The following is a 14,781-nucleotide window of genomic DNA, read 5'->3' on the forward strand; positions in this document are numbered from 1 at the left end:
CATCAAAAGTAGGTGAGTCATGAAAATTCGAGGATGTCCCAACATTTTCCGTCATTCCATAGTGTGATGGCTGACCAAATTCTTTGTCTAGTCCATAATTTGAAGCAATTTTCGTCTCATGCTGAGGTAAACCGCTACAAAAATATATTATAATAATAAACAATATAAATTAACAAATAATAATCAAAATCAAGAAATAATAGTCAAAGTATGATTATTGAGCATTACTAGTCACTTTAATTTATAGTTTTGTTCAAATCAAAATCATATTGACCGATAAAAATATTTTGGTAATGAGTCATGATAGGAAAATCAATGGATTGGGTTATGGGGAATTCATCAAGATTATCACGATTTCTAATTGAGGATGTACATCATCCGATAAAGGAGAATGTTGTCGACTAGTCTTAGGTTCCTTCCTAACATAGATTTCAAGCACAATTAACTTGATTTGATCTATGTAATCACTTGGAGCCCTCAAAAAGTCGATCAATGATTCGTCATTATAGATAATCCACTCCCCAAAATTTAATTGTCCTTGTGATAAAAATAAAGTTGAGTACTTTTCGACTATAATAAATTCGTAGTTGGTACTATTTACCCCATCCTTTTATAAATTGATGAAAGAAACTTTTAAAATTGTACATTAAGTGAATACTTAGCATTGTGTTTGGGGACAAAATTATAATGAATGGTATTTCCGTCGTGTATAATTTCACCTTCCCAATAAATTGAAACTCTAACTTTTGGTTCAGAAGATATTTTTGAGATTGAACTTGAAAAAAAATGAAGGATTAAAGATGTTGAAGGTGTAATTTTTTACCATCCTTCGATAGAGCTTTGTGGAGCTTCGGAATTAAACAAAATAAAAATATATAACATAATAATTTTTTTCATTTTTTTGATATGACAAACACTACAAAAGCTGCATAAAGAGGTCATAAAGAGACATAATTTATAGTGTAAGAAAAAGTTCCGTTTTACACTAAAAATTACTGCTGTTAAACTTTTTTATAAAACAGAATAAAATTCTACACTAAGCCTATCCTAGGTACATTTCAAAAATATGACTTATTTGTGTCACTTTTATCTCTTTGTGGCTCAAATAGGTTCCGGACTCACAATAAACTAGAATAAAACAGATCCCACAGAATGACCATTATCAGATGAATATGTTGGAAAACTATTGATAATGCCAAAATAGTTCTTCATTTCACAGCTCAACTCTCTGCTAGTTGTGTCTAATAAATACTGGAAGGAGGAGCATTTAAACTAACACCCACTGTTACAAAAGGATCTTAAAATTTCATACTTGATGTTTAAACAACAATTATACAATGTTTATGATTAAATACATAGGAAGCCGGATACAAAGGTTCTTGAGACTAAAGCTGATCTAACGTAAGACATCATCTTGGACGTTTAGCGCCAAGGGGAAAGGATACTCGTTGAGGAGTACCTTGAGGTACGTCTGTCTTTTCATGAGAAAGACTTGGATTTTTGCTAGGAGCTGGGTTGGGATCAGCGCTTTCTTCGTCTTCCTCCGTTTCTTCTGGTTGGCTAATTTGCTTCTTTGCAATAGCTAGCTGATAGTTAGTGTTGATCAAGGTATCTTGTTCAGGAGGGAGTGGTACTCCAGACCCACCAATTGATTTCGGCAATGGAATCTTGTTTCTGTTCCTAGCCAACTCCAGGAGGACCTGATAAACAAGAGAATACTATAATTTTTGAAATGCAGAAAGAGTAATAATTTGAGCAGGGAAGACAAGTGAAATTGCTCCAGTAGATAGAGCACTTCCTTTCCAACTAAAAGATTAAGAGTTTGAGAGTCACGAAAAGCACTTTCAGAAAGGAAATACTCCTAGGCAATGGTTTTCATTTTTTTGGGGTGGGTGAGGGGGTTTCGGTCTACCATATCCGAAAGAGAAATCATACATACATGCAATGGGCAGTACTAACTGGATTTAGTTGGAGGTATCTACTATGAGGCAGAAGGTGTCACATGTTGTTACATGAAGCTAGCTCTGTCTAATGGATCCATATTTACTGAAGAAGATATAGATGATTTCTAATACTGCATTAAAAACTAAAACAGAAAAAGGAGGTTTCAAACTGCTAAAACTTCAGCTAAGAAAATAAAAATACAAGTTCCTCAATGTCCTGTTATTTGCGGTTGCTTCCCTTTAATAGCTCAAGTCATGAAGTAGTCTACCAGGCTCCCACTCATCATAATCTGCTAATATTTTACTGGGTTGTTAGACCTAGTACTGCATCTTAATTTATATGCAGGCCCAAGTTGATCTTCATGCTCTCCAGGCCCAACCCTTGAGTAGAGTTCATAACAATATTTGCGCACTCAATAAGAACCTTGTCCTCAAGGTTCAAGTCAGAGAATTCGTACTCACGAATTTTCTCAGCTTCATTGTGCATGGTGAATACATCACCAAAATTGAATTCATGTCAAGGAAGTCTCAAGGCACAATCTGCCACCATAGGAACATAATGCACTACTGAACCTTCACTAATATAATTCATTGTTTGTAATTCTATTGGACTTTTTCTCAATGGGGCCCCACGCTAACATGATGAGTGCCTGAATCATTCTGGCAATATCAAAACTTGCACCAGTAATAGTCATTTCTTCTAGCATCACAGCAAAGACATTTCTTCCTTCTTCTCGTTTCTCATAAGCAACAGATATATATCTTGGCATATCTTCTACTAATTTCATCATTGCGAATAAGAGGGAATGAATAGTCTCCATAACTCTAACGCTACCTCCGCTCAAATTGTCATGGTATTGAAATAATTCTGTCTATCCAGTGTCTCAACGATTTCAAAAATAGTTACGAGTATCCTAAGAGGGCCCTTTGTTCACATTTGTAGCATCATGAGCAACTCAACTAAAACTAGCTAGTGATGCACCAAAATTCACCTAGCCAGTTGTACTATATTGCTCGAAAGAACACCCCAGCAAAACACAAGTTATAAATGAACCTGTTAATACCTAAGATAGACCGTGCCACATTTACCAATCCAAGAAGAGAAACAACCTCATTGAGGATCATAATATAGTTCGTCAGATAAAAAAAGCATGTGCGGAGTCATCCAATTGTACAACTAAGTTGTCGAACATGATATCTGGAGGAACCTTCAACTTTCCAGGGAATACTAAGTAAAGCAAGAGCAACATATCTGGAGGAAGCAGATTGTTGCTAGACCAGTCGAATCCACCGAGCACTAAGAGCCATTGGTGAGCAGTAGCCTTCCATAGCCTTACATCCAATTTGTATGCATTGTAGGTGCTCTTTCTCTCCTCCGGACTCATTAAGGAAGAAATATGCAAATGGATACTTAAATAGACTTGGATAGTGAGCAAATAGCCAGGATATGAGAATAAAATCCTTCGGTGTAAAATGCGTTAATCCAACTAGGTAGTGAACTGGTATAGCATAGAAAAGAGCAGCAAGTCTGTCATTGCAAAAGCCAACACCCAACTGACTCACCAATAGAGGGATGAACCCTATTATTGCAAGCTAAACATCCAGTGTCTATCCTCAGTAAGTTCAACAAGAACTAGCAGAAAGGATTGGGAGAGCAGATCAATTCAAATCACCTGGTTCACACGTTCAAGCTTACTAATAATATTCAAACGAACTTGAGAAGACTCATCCATCAGAAGAGAAAGGAATATTTGGAGAAGATGTTCAATAATTGTATTTTTCCTTGAAATACGCGTCATTCCCATCATAACCAAAGAATTAACAGAGAGAGCATGTTGGCAAGAAAAGTCGTGCATAGTACTGCTAGTTGCTCGTGAAAGAGAGCATCTGGTATAACTAGTGAATTACAACTCTACTGTACAGCAATTGGGGCATTGGTCTTTGCAGCGTTAATGCTTTTTGCTGGTTGGTTTCATTCTCAATAAGCGAGCTTGGATCGAATGGGTGTTGATCAAGTTGTCATTGCTTATTTCGTAGTGTCTATGCAGCCTTCTATTGGTGATTATTATAGGAAATTCTATGCAGATTAAAAGTGTTTATTTTACATTTTAACCAATCTTGTTATAATACTTTGAATGGTAAAAACGGTTAGTCAGCTAGCATCAGAAAGTTGATCCAGAACAGAAACTGTTAAGAACTCCAATAGCCAGAACCCATTCACTCCCTAAAAATTTTCCTGTAGAACCTTCAGCATCTTCTGTTCTTCATAAGGCTGAAAATTTCTACATCACTACCCCAGCATTCAGCCACCAATACCTCCTGTTCAACTTCTCAAAGCCACGGTAATAAACCACATATAATAGCACCAGACTATGACCTATTTTTTATTTTTTTGGGAAACAGGTAACTTTCCAAACTATGACCCATTAGTTTGATCTTTTCATTGTTTTCAGTAACAACTAAAAATATATAATTATGCCGAATGTCAACCAAAGTTGTAGGTACACCAAGACAAATTTTTTAGTCACATCATATAATTCTTTGATTCAGAGTCTCCATTTTACTTATCTTTCCTAGACAAGAGAGGGCTAAAGGGTATCAGTTTCACCACACACCAAAAAGGTCTCTAAGAAAGATATGAATTCATTATTGGAAGAATGAATTACCAGCACAACAATGAAGGATCTAATAAGACTTAGTACCTCACGTGGCGGGGGTTGTGAGAAGCTGAAATTAACTTTCGACTGAATGGCAAGCTTGATATCATCAGAGTCAATGGAAGCCTTCCCTGCATGCTCTGAGTAGACTTGAGCATCCGTCAGTACATCAACAACATAGCGATACCACAGTTCCAAAAATTGATGCACAACTCGAGGCTCATAGTCATCAACGCCCATTGATTTTAGCAACGTTTTGACAATCTTTGCATCCCTTGGCAAGTCCTCTTCTCCACCTTCAGCCATTTCTTTCAATGTTCAACCTACAAAGAACCATTAACCATCAGCATCATTTCATACACGTCAGTAGTGCCAATATAGAGTTGCAGAAACCAGATAGAGATGGAGATGTGATGCACTATGAGTTGTTATCAGGAAATTGTACAACATAATAGTAAATATTCTGAAAAGCATCAGAGTGAAAGCTTAAGCAGAAAGACATCCATCAAACAGACAAGCTATTCTCCATATAAGCAAAAGAGCAATCCAGAAAATACTTAGAGCAACAAACTACAAAGTAAGAACACTATGAAAAGGAAAAAATAAAAACAAATTAAAAAGATAAAACAATACCCAAATTCCATCTGTCTAATTGAATCCTGTTGAGGTCAAACAAACACTCAAACACAGCATAATACCAAAAAGTACATTAAACGGAATTAATTAGGTCCCTTTCTCCACTTCAAGAGGGGTGGTAATGGAATCATAATTGTTTTGAAATTTATGAGATGGAGGAACATGACGACATTGGACATCCTTAAATTTCAGATATAAAACCATTGCGGGAGAGTCAAGGAATAAAAATCAGAGACAAGCATTACTATCATTCGCTAGTTTCAAAAAAGGAAGCAGTGACAAGAATTATAACACACATTCCTCACAAACTATCTTATGCATTTCCCTTGCTAAACACAGGAAAGGAGCAATCTTTTCACCTTCTTCAACTTCTTATTACTACTAATTTTAAGATCATCTATAAGCTTTCACTTCACGAAGAAATGGAAAATAAAACACCACAAGAAAGGTAACCGGGACAAGAAGAAAAAACACCAAGAGTAGTCCATATCAGCAAGCAAACGAATAAAGGTGCTACTTTAAGTCGACCAATTTCAACTCCGCCAATTCGATTATTAGAATGACATAGTAAAAATACTATATAAGGTATGACTTTCACCCCATATTTAGAGGCCGAATAGTACATGACATCAGAAGCAATTAACAATGTAAATGAATCTGTAGAACTCAAAAAAACAGCAAATTAGTCCTGAACCTTTAAGCCTGCTTCAAGTTCAAAAAGTTTTAACCTTGAAGGTTTGCTCATAAGTAGCCACCTCCAAATCCATTCTTTTAAATCACTCAAAAGAAAGAAAAAAAACCTAGCAACAACTACATACCCGTGTAATCCCACAAGTACCTGACCTCAGGAGGTAAGAGAAGCTGGCAGTTTGAAAAAAGAAATAATGGGAGTGAAGAATCTATGACTGGAGTTGAAGGTTCTGTATGCCCTAGGGCATACACAACACTGCAACCCCCAAATTCAGAATTCGTACTCTACCCATAAAAATAGTAATTGGATATGGGCTTAATATTAGGGAATAGGTAAAGGAGAAAATCCGGCGAGGAGGGAGATCGGAAAGCTTACCGCAGATTTCTTTGCCGGTGAACGATCGCCGGGAAGAAGCAGAGTCGACTGGTGAAGCTTTGCGATGGAAGAAAAAAAGAAGAAAACAAATCTTTTTTTTATATAGTGAATCCTAGTTGGCAAAGTGGTGGGGGGATTAATCTTAGTAATTTTTGGGTTGTTTGGTCTCGGAATAATGGCGACGATATTTTTATCCAAAAATGTTACGAAAGATATAAATAATCTATATGATATAGTTTAAAAATAATTTTGATCCTTTTTCATTTTATAGATATTTCGGATGAAATTTCAATTAATTCTATTCAAGCAAGAGTAAAGCCATTAGAGCTTTAGATTTAACAATTTTAGTGAATTTCTACATATGTATTTATACAATGTATTTGAGATTAGATTTAAAATTTTATTTCTTTTAATTCTATCTAAACGATGTTAAAACATTATATTTACCTTTGTTTTAAGGTTCGAAATTCAAATTTCTAATTTAGGTTGAAGAAATCAAATTGATTTATAACAAAACCCTATGTGTTACTTACAAAGTTACTTCTTTAATTCTTTTTTCTTCGAGTGACCTGTTTCCTACGAATGGTTGATTAGTACTACACTTTTAATTATTTTTTTTCAATTATATACAATAATTGTTATTAAGGCCAAATATACTTCCGAACTATTCAAGACAAGCCAACATTACCCTTCGTAACATTTTTTGTTCAAAAATTTGCCCATTAGTCATTTGCCTATTGTCTATCCTTAAGTTCTAAATCTTGAAGTTGGTTAGACTTAAGATTGTAGAACCTTTATACAATTATATTACTTTGTTCATTGTATTGAATATAAATACATGAAAATATGTACACAAGAAATAATCAAAATAAATATAAATGAGCTTTGACTCTATCTCTATTGTTCGATATGGTATCAGAGGTCAATCCAACCAAACCGCGATGTATTTTAATTTATTTATAATCGATTTGGATTGTTTTTTAACCAAATCGTGAACAGGGACTTAAAAGTACTGAAACCAGTTTCAAAAGTAGCCACTGCACCAGCTAGCTTCTACCAACTTACCTGCACCAATTATTTATACCAATCCAATGAGTACATAATACATGTCTTCGCATACGCTCTCATCATTGAACTATAGATAATTAATACACATTCTCCGAAACCACGGGCAGCGGCTAAGTTTTTTCCATTCAATTCCATCAGTAAACTCTTTGGTGTAAAAATTTACCTTCAAACCAAATGACTTGCACCAGAACTGAGAACAATAAGAAACATTTCTTGTGAGTCTGAAATTTTCCCCACAAGGAACAGTCAAGAGTCACCATCTCTTCAATTCAAGACAAAACAGTCATGCAGAACATTGACACAAAGTGAAGCAGAAGAGAGATGCAGCAACTTAACAGAGATTTGCAGAAATGAGATCCAATTCATATATTCATTTTGTGTGAAGTGTAAATTGCAACAATTGGTCAAGTTCATATATTCATTTGGTCAAGTTCAAAGCTCTCTTTTTCTGAATTGAACATATAATATATCATTCCCCAACTAAAATGAGAACTAACATTTGCTAGCAATGAGTTCACATGTGAATATATCATCCAATGTCGATAAAGAGCTCCCAGCACCCAATACAGGAACTATATTTAAAATAGGCTCAGCGTCTACTTTATTTCTCCGACTCATCTGAACAAGTTCATTAAACACATCAGAGAAGATTTGAGACAATGTTCCATGAGAGATATTAAGGTAACTCGCAAAGTAGAGCCTGAAATTCTGCAAAAAAAAAAAAAAAAGAGGAGATAAAGTGGTAAGAGGACTAGAGCAAAGCAAGAAAAGGGGGTCTAGAAAAGTACAGACTATAAAGAGAAAATCTCCAGCTTTAGTGGCTCAAACTTTGTCCATTCTCTCCCTACCATTACTGAGAAGTAACCGCGTTTCACACAGTTTTATTCCAAAGGATTGAAAGAACAAGAGATTTCGTTTTCCACTGTCTACTTTTTTTACCACTTTCTTATCCTTTCAGTACCTTTGCTTAAACAACTAATTGCTCATAGAAATAGCTATAATATGCTCAAGGCAGAATCTCTTTCGAAAAAAATCTGTGTAGGCATCTACAGAGAACATCCCCATATTTCCAGTAACACGTCTAATGCCAAGAGAGACTAAATATTGAAGTTCATTCCCGGATCTTGCTCTTCAACCTCCAACCCCTGAAAAAAGAGGATATACTCGTCCGCAAACACTCCAATTTCACCTATGTAGTTTATCAACTACAAACAATTCTATCCATATTGCATGATAAGGTCAAGAAATGATTCCTAGTCTTCTTTTCTTTTTTTTTCCCTGACAAGTATTTTTCCTGGTCATTTCTTGAAAAAAAGTGAAACTAATATTTTTAGTTATTTGACCGAGGAGACCTTGCGCAGATTTATAAGTAGATGTAGGATATCACTCCAGGAAAATTTGTGAAATAAATCAGTTTGTCCAGGAAAAAGAAACTAACCATTACGTCGTTCCAAGAGAAATTACTTTCCAAAAGGACTTCATCGAGACGAGAAATGCAAAATCTTGCAATCAGTATGACTTGTTCCTTTTCAACAAGACCTTTGGACATAACATTGGCAGGACATGCAACACTAGTGAGGGAGCAAATTTTTGCCGCAAGCTCTTCAGTAACTGAAAGAATTGTTGTGCATATTTTGCCGTAAACAACACATTTCTGAAGGCAAATGTCAAGCCCCCAATAACCTTGTCCTGTGGATTGTGATTGCTTGGCAAAGTCACTTGGACCTGACACACACTCTCCCGTGTAAAACATAGGTTTCACTTCGACCAGAGCTCTACATAAAGGAAGTGCAATTAATTAATTTATTTTACGAGAAAGATAAATAATAGGCCCACTTTATTCTCATGTCATACTGACCGGAGATAGACAACATATGGCATAACAAAAGAAGACACACAAATACAAAGGGAATTAAAATGACGATAGCAGATATCCGATTAGTCTACAGCTAACTATTCACATCACAGTTCTTGGAAGCACAAATATTAGAGTGTCATTTATATTGTGGTCAATGGAGGCACCCAGACATAAATTACCTTTTCGGCAGATCAGGAACAAGAACATATAGGAAAATTGGATCTAGGACTTTGGACTTCTTTGTGCCCTCGGCATGGTGCGACTTCATTTGATTGAGAAGTGTTTCTGTTTTCTTTTGGACAATAATTCTTTCGGCTTTTTCTATAGATTCTGAACAATATATCACAAAGACTATGGCTGACATAGATATTGAACAGTTAAAGCTTCTAGCAACTGCTTCACTGTTTTCCAGTGCCTGTTCAAGTTCCGCAACTGGACCTCCTTCACAGAGCAACATAGTTGCTGGGTCAAGCCCCAGCTGTCCTGCCATGTGTAGTATGTCATTGTGCAAAGTTGCCTGCAACATAATGATGTGGTAAATAAATCAGAAGCAAATTTTCAAGATGATGATTCTCCTGATAGTAACAGAAACTAGAAATATCTAGTTAATTATATGCTTCATATTCAAGTAAAATAGCAAGACAGATTATAAATGATAATCGTGCTAGTCCCAGAATAATATGAATGGTTCACTATTTAAGAAGATCAGTTACCTGACTGTATGGACCAATACAGCTAGGAGCCCAGCAAGAAATACTTTGTACATGCAAGACCTTTTTAGTAGAATCATTTGCCACTAAAACTTCAATATATGCCCTCCCTAAACCAACTAGCAATAGAGGGAGCTCAATGGTGGACCGTGATGGTACACCATAACGACACTTCTCTTGAGTAATAAATCTGACATAGGTTTCATTTGCCACAGCAAACTCATCCATATCAGCAATATAGAGATGGATATACAGTACATTTTCCCAAGAGGAACCATTTTCCACGAGCAGAGCCTCAATTCTCATCAGAACAACCTCCAGATCCTCCTGCAGATCTGTTAATAACAAGGCTAAATCCATTGAAAACAAAAGGATCCAAAAGAGACATGGAGACGAACTAGATCATAGAGAAAATTTAACATATAACAGAAAATCCAATATGATTCCACTTACAACATTAACCTTCTACAGTAACTTCAATGTTTTACCTGATGAATTTTTACAGGAGTCATGGAGCCAGCAAGATATAGAAAAGACATTATCCTTCATTGTTTTAGAAACTTTGAGCTCCTGTTTAGTAACACCTGACCGCTCAGAGCTTATAGCAACAAATTCTCTAGCAGCTTCACCTTCTTGTTGGACATCTCCTTGCACTTCAACTACTGTGTCCACGTTCCTCTGACAGATATTGCTGCCTTCATCAACGCCATTTGAAGATATTGACTCTACCTTATTTTCCAGATGGAATGCCAGGGGGTGGAGGATGCCAACAGGGGCTATGGAATCTGAAGAATGCAAGACGATTTGAAATTCATCCAGCACAATTCGAGCATTCTGGGAGAGTTGAAAAATTAGACGAGTGATAAAAAAAAGAAGAGGGATGTAACTTTTAAGCACTAAATTCCTACTCAGCGTCACATCATTTTTGCTTCAGTTGACTTTGAGTGTCAAATTTAGCTTTCAATTCTCTGTCTCACATCTGGGAGAGTTGAGAAATTAGACATGATACACAAAGAAGAGGTATGTAATTTTAAAGCACGAAATTTCATTCTCTGTCTCACATCTTTTTGCTTCATTTGACTTTTGAAGTCACAATGAGCTTCACTAAATCCATTTAGATACTACACTCTAATTTTCCCACCAAAAATTTAAAAAATAATGAATCTCAACAAAAAATGCAAAAATAAATGCATAAAGATGTACTATTATGCCACTACGAAAATGCACTTTTTAAAAATGCAACATAAACAAAAACCATGGATCAGATGGATAAATATTCTCCAAAGGTATTTGGTAATACATTATCACTGTAGTAGAAAAGCTAACTTTCTTTTTGAGACCATATAGTGCAACCATATATTCTCTGTGCAGAACCATCCGAAAGGGGAGAGAGATGGAATACTTGCCTTAAATAGAGGGCAATCAAGGGTTAATGTTTCATATTCTCCACCTTCACCACAGACATTTATTCCATATAACCTGCAAAAAAAATAGAAATAAAAATGCGAAAAAAGTGAAGTAAAACAAAGGCAAATTTTTTGCTAACCATATCATACTCTTTTAGCTTGTGGAGATGGGGCTCCAGGTATACTATCTCTTTTCCCAAGTGTTTTGAAGGGTTCAGTCCAATAGCAGCAACCTGAAAAGATTCAGAAGTATAGCAACTAAACAAAGGGAAAATCATCACTTTTCATCCCATGTAAATGACATTTTGATGTCGTTGTCAACCTAAATTCAAGTGCTCTCCAAGTCATCTATTGATTTCTTTTAGAGTGACCAAAATAAAAATCACGAATCCCACAAGTATAATATTTACATGCTAAATCACAAGTAGAAAGACCTCAGAGATTCCTACCTTCACTGCTATTGCAATAATTCCATTTCTTATCTGCCATGGGAGTGGAAGGACAAAACAAAAGAAGAAAACTTCAGATTAAAGTTGCAAAAGCAATTATTATTTTCTCTATTTCTAACACAAATTTACCATTTCTTGCAGAAGAAATGATTGATCTTGCTTCCATAGGTATGCCAATGAAATGAGCCCTAACCTTGAACATACACTTTCCACTCGTAATCTCTGGTAGTCAGATGCAATTGCACCAGAAGATACTGCTGTAACAGAGGGTATCTGTCTTTTTACTTCATTCAACAATATAAACATATCTTCAACTTCATCACCAGGAGTCATACTGTAGCTTAGGTCATGATGCCTGCGAAATCCAACTAGAAAAGTTATAAATAAAACATTGTGTTGTAGGTATGAAGCTACTTCTAAATCTTTATCATATGCAAGTTAACAATTACATTAGTATAACATCTTGCAGAGATTATTCATGTAAAAGTATTAGGGAAATATTATTTGCCCATTCTATCTGCTTTTTTATATATATAAAAAAAAAGCAAACCAAAACTAAGACAACTTCACATCCCTATCCTTCAACAAGAAATAAACTTCACCTCTCTGATTCTTTAATGTAAACCCAATAATAAAATTTTCAAACTTAGGCAATTGACAGCACAAAAGAAATCCTGCGAAAAGGCTTGCCTTGTGGATCCTTGAATTCGCCTCCGGAATAATGGGAGTCCCATGCATTTAGCATAGCTAACAACTATCTGGTGCCCAACCTGCAGATACAGTTACCGAACATTCTAAATAAAAACATGGTAATTAAGGAGAAAAGGAGAATATCATTTATCTTTCTTATTAAAAAAGCTTATGACCAGAATTCTTGTAATTCAGAAAAGAAATTTCCAATAATAGATAGGAGACATCAAGATGCTAGAAAATGGATCAATAAACTATAACTCAATCTGAAATTAGTTCACCTGTGGCTATATGAAATTCTCAGCATTCAGGTTCTATCATTCCAATACTAATTAATTTGTCTTTTACGTAAATGTTGGATTCTCTAAGTCAGTCTCATACTTATTCACAAAAAAAGAGGAAAGAGATACTTTTTGAAACGGAAGAAAGTAAGACAAACAAATTGAAAGGGGGAGTAACAATTTGTACATTTTCAATGAAAATTATAATATAAATACAGGGTTTGGACCAAAGTTACTGGCTTTGGCCGAACTCATAACCGAAGCTCTAGTTCCGCTCCTGCTTACAAAATTATCACCTTATGCATAACTATGCAACAAATAGATGTTTTTTCAGCATTTAAAGAGGAAAATAGAAAAAAAGCTCACTGTTTGATACATGTAGCTATCAAGCTCATCGGTTGCATCATCAGCGGGAATCAAATTAGCCAACGCAACAATCTGAAAAATTATCAGAATAAGAGCACAATAACAACAAGTGACAGATTCATCAAACACATAATAGGCAAAGAGACGAAAATTGAAAACCTCGTGACCATATTGAATGCATTTCATCATGGCATAGCAACTGTCTTTGCCGCCACTGACTAAAGCGACGACTTTCATATTGGTTACCACCGCCGCCGACCAGTAACTTTCTCCGGCTCCGACAAGATGGCGCCGGCGAAGTAGGGTTTTTGAAAAAAGGGGAGTTTATGCTTTGCTTATTTTTGTCTTTGTTTGAATTAAGAGTAGTAAATATGTTTGCGTGGATTTTTTGGGGGGTTTTGTGACGTCTCCGTTTCTTAGGTCAATCAACTAAGCCTTTGATTATTTTTTTTATAATAAGGTGTCGGCTGAGCTCGCGAGGACCTTGATTAATTATATAAACATCAAACTAACATCAACATAAAAATACAGAGTAATAGATACGAGTTTAAAGTTAAGAAATAAGAGATATTTCAAGTGGACATGGAATAAGGGATATTTCCTTCCTTTTTTTCATTAGTTGATGGACTTGACTTTTTCTCTAGTTTTTGTCTTCGAGAAGTTGTGGATACAATAATGCTTTCTTAAAGCCCGTAACTTGCTTGATGTAAGAGTCAATTTCAAGTTTGATGAGAGGGAAATAAAGATTAGTATCTCGACTAATTATATGAATATCAAACTATAATCAACATAAGAATAAGGAACAAGAGATATTTTCTTCCTTTTTCATTGGTTGATGGACTTGACTTCTTTTTTTTTTTAGCTTTTGTCTTCGAGAAGTTGTAAACCCAATAGTGCTTTTCTTGCTTGACGTAAGATCCGATTTCAAGTTTGATGAGAAGGAAATAAAGACATGGTGAGAATAGTTGTAATCTACTAGACATTGAATCGGTGGTATTTACTCTTTGAATCTTATCTATATTTAAGTAAATATTTATTTGTCTCAATTTATCTACCACACTTATCTTTTTAGTTTGTTAGTATGCCTTTCTATATTTACAAATAAATTAGCTTTAAAATTCTTAGCTTACTCCAACCAGATGATTTATTATCACGAAGATGTCTAAAAACTTTCATTAAATTGCAAATTTTAAAAGTTTTCTTTTCATTCATAAATTTTGTGCTTCGGTCAAATAGTATTACATAAATTTCAAATGGTGGGAATATTAGTTATTGATTATGCTATGATCTTTTCTTCTATGTTATTAGCTTATTGATATATATGTTAGCCAACATTAACCTAGTTTACCTCTTGATTTGTGATAAAGGTTAAGCTTAAACTTAGTTTGCAAGCTTCAAAACATAATCTCTCCTCACTCTTCTTTGTACGGAATATTTCTTTATGATGCCGATTTTACTATAGAACAACATACCCCCAATGCCAATATACTCACAAGTGAAGTCTGAGGAGGGTACAAGGTAACTCACAAGTGGAGTCGGGGAGAATTAGATGTATGCAAACTTTACCCATGTCTTTGTGGGGTAGGGAGGTTGTTTCCGGTTTTACTATAGTAATACATAAATATGCTTTGTTGTTTTGTCCTGATGGTCA

At 35.3% G+C, this 14,781-nt stretch overlaps 2 protein-coding genes across 2 annotated transcripts; both read right to left on the reverse strand.

The window, feature by feature from the left end:
• Positions 1–1,167: 1,167 nt before the first annotated feature.
• Positions 1,168–6,410, reverse strand: LOC129871387 (transcription initiation factor TFIID subunit 9). Its single transcript, XM_055946295.1, has 3 exons — positions 6,303–6,410; positions 4,646–4,923; positions 1,168–1,700 (listed from the first exon to the last, which is right to left on the reverse strand). Exons 2-3 carry the CDS (start codon positions 4,904–4,906, stop codon positions 1,410–1,412), a joined length of 552 nt encoding a protein of 183 aa, XP_055802270.1. The 5' UTR covers positions 4,907–4,923; positions 6,303–6,410; the 3' UTR covers positions 1,168–1,409.
• Positions 6,411–7,711: 1,301 nt separating this feature from the next.
• LOC129870369 (diphthine--ammonia ligase) lies at positions 7,712–13,629 on the reverse strand. The gene is made up of 12 exons (XM_055945130.1): positions 13,290–13,629; positions 13,131–13,202; positions 12,484–12,563; positions 11,923–12,148; positions 11,794–11,826; positions 11,495–11,577; positions 11,345–11,417; positions 10,427–10,772; positions 9,942–10,273; positions 9,408–9,745; positions 8,809–9,145; positions 7,712–8,078 (listed from the first exon to the last, which is right to left on the reverse strand). Exons 1-12 carry the CDS (start codon positions 13,365–13,367, stop codon positions 7,863–7,865), a joined length of 2,214 nt encoding a protein of 737 aa, XP_055801105.1. The 5' UTR covers positions 13,368–13,629; the 3' UTR covers positions 7,712–7,862.
• Between the last annotated feature and the right edge of the window lie 1,152 nt (positions 13,630–14,781).

This window comes from Solanum dulcamara, chromosome 10 (genome assembly GCF_947179165.1).
Source record: "Solanum dulcamara chromosome 10, daSolDulc1.2, whole genome shotgun sequence".
NCBI classification, from domain to species: domain Eukaryota; kingdom Viridiplantae; phylum Streptophyta; class Magnoliopsida; order Solanales; family Solanaceae; genus Solanum; species Solanum dulcamara.

Coding starts and splice junctions, on each gene's coding strand:
- LOC129870369 (XM_055945130.1), bottom strand. CDS start 13,367: ATGAAAGTCGTCGCTTTAGTCAGTGGCGGCAAAGACAGTTGCTATGCC. Junction 12,564..13,130: donor ATAGCTACATGTATCAAACA/GTGAGCTTTTTT, acceptor CTGTATCTGCAG/GTTGGGCACCAGATAGTTGT. Junction 10,274..10,426: donor CTCCTGTAAAAATTCATCAG/GTAAAACATTGA, acceptor TGTTATTAACAG/ATCTGCAGGAGGATCTGGAG.
- LOC129871387 (XM_055946295.1), bottom strand. CDS start 4,906: ATGGCTGAAGGTGGAGAAGAGGACTTGCCAAGGGATGCAAAGATTGTC. Junction 1,701..4,645: donor CACAACCCCCGCCACGTGAG/GTACTAAGTCTT, acceptor CTTGTTTATCAG/GTCCTCCTGGAGTTGGCTAG.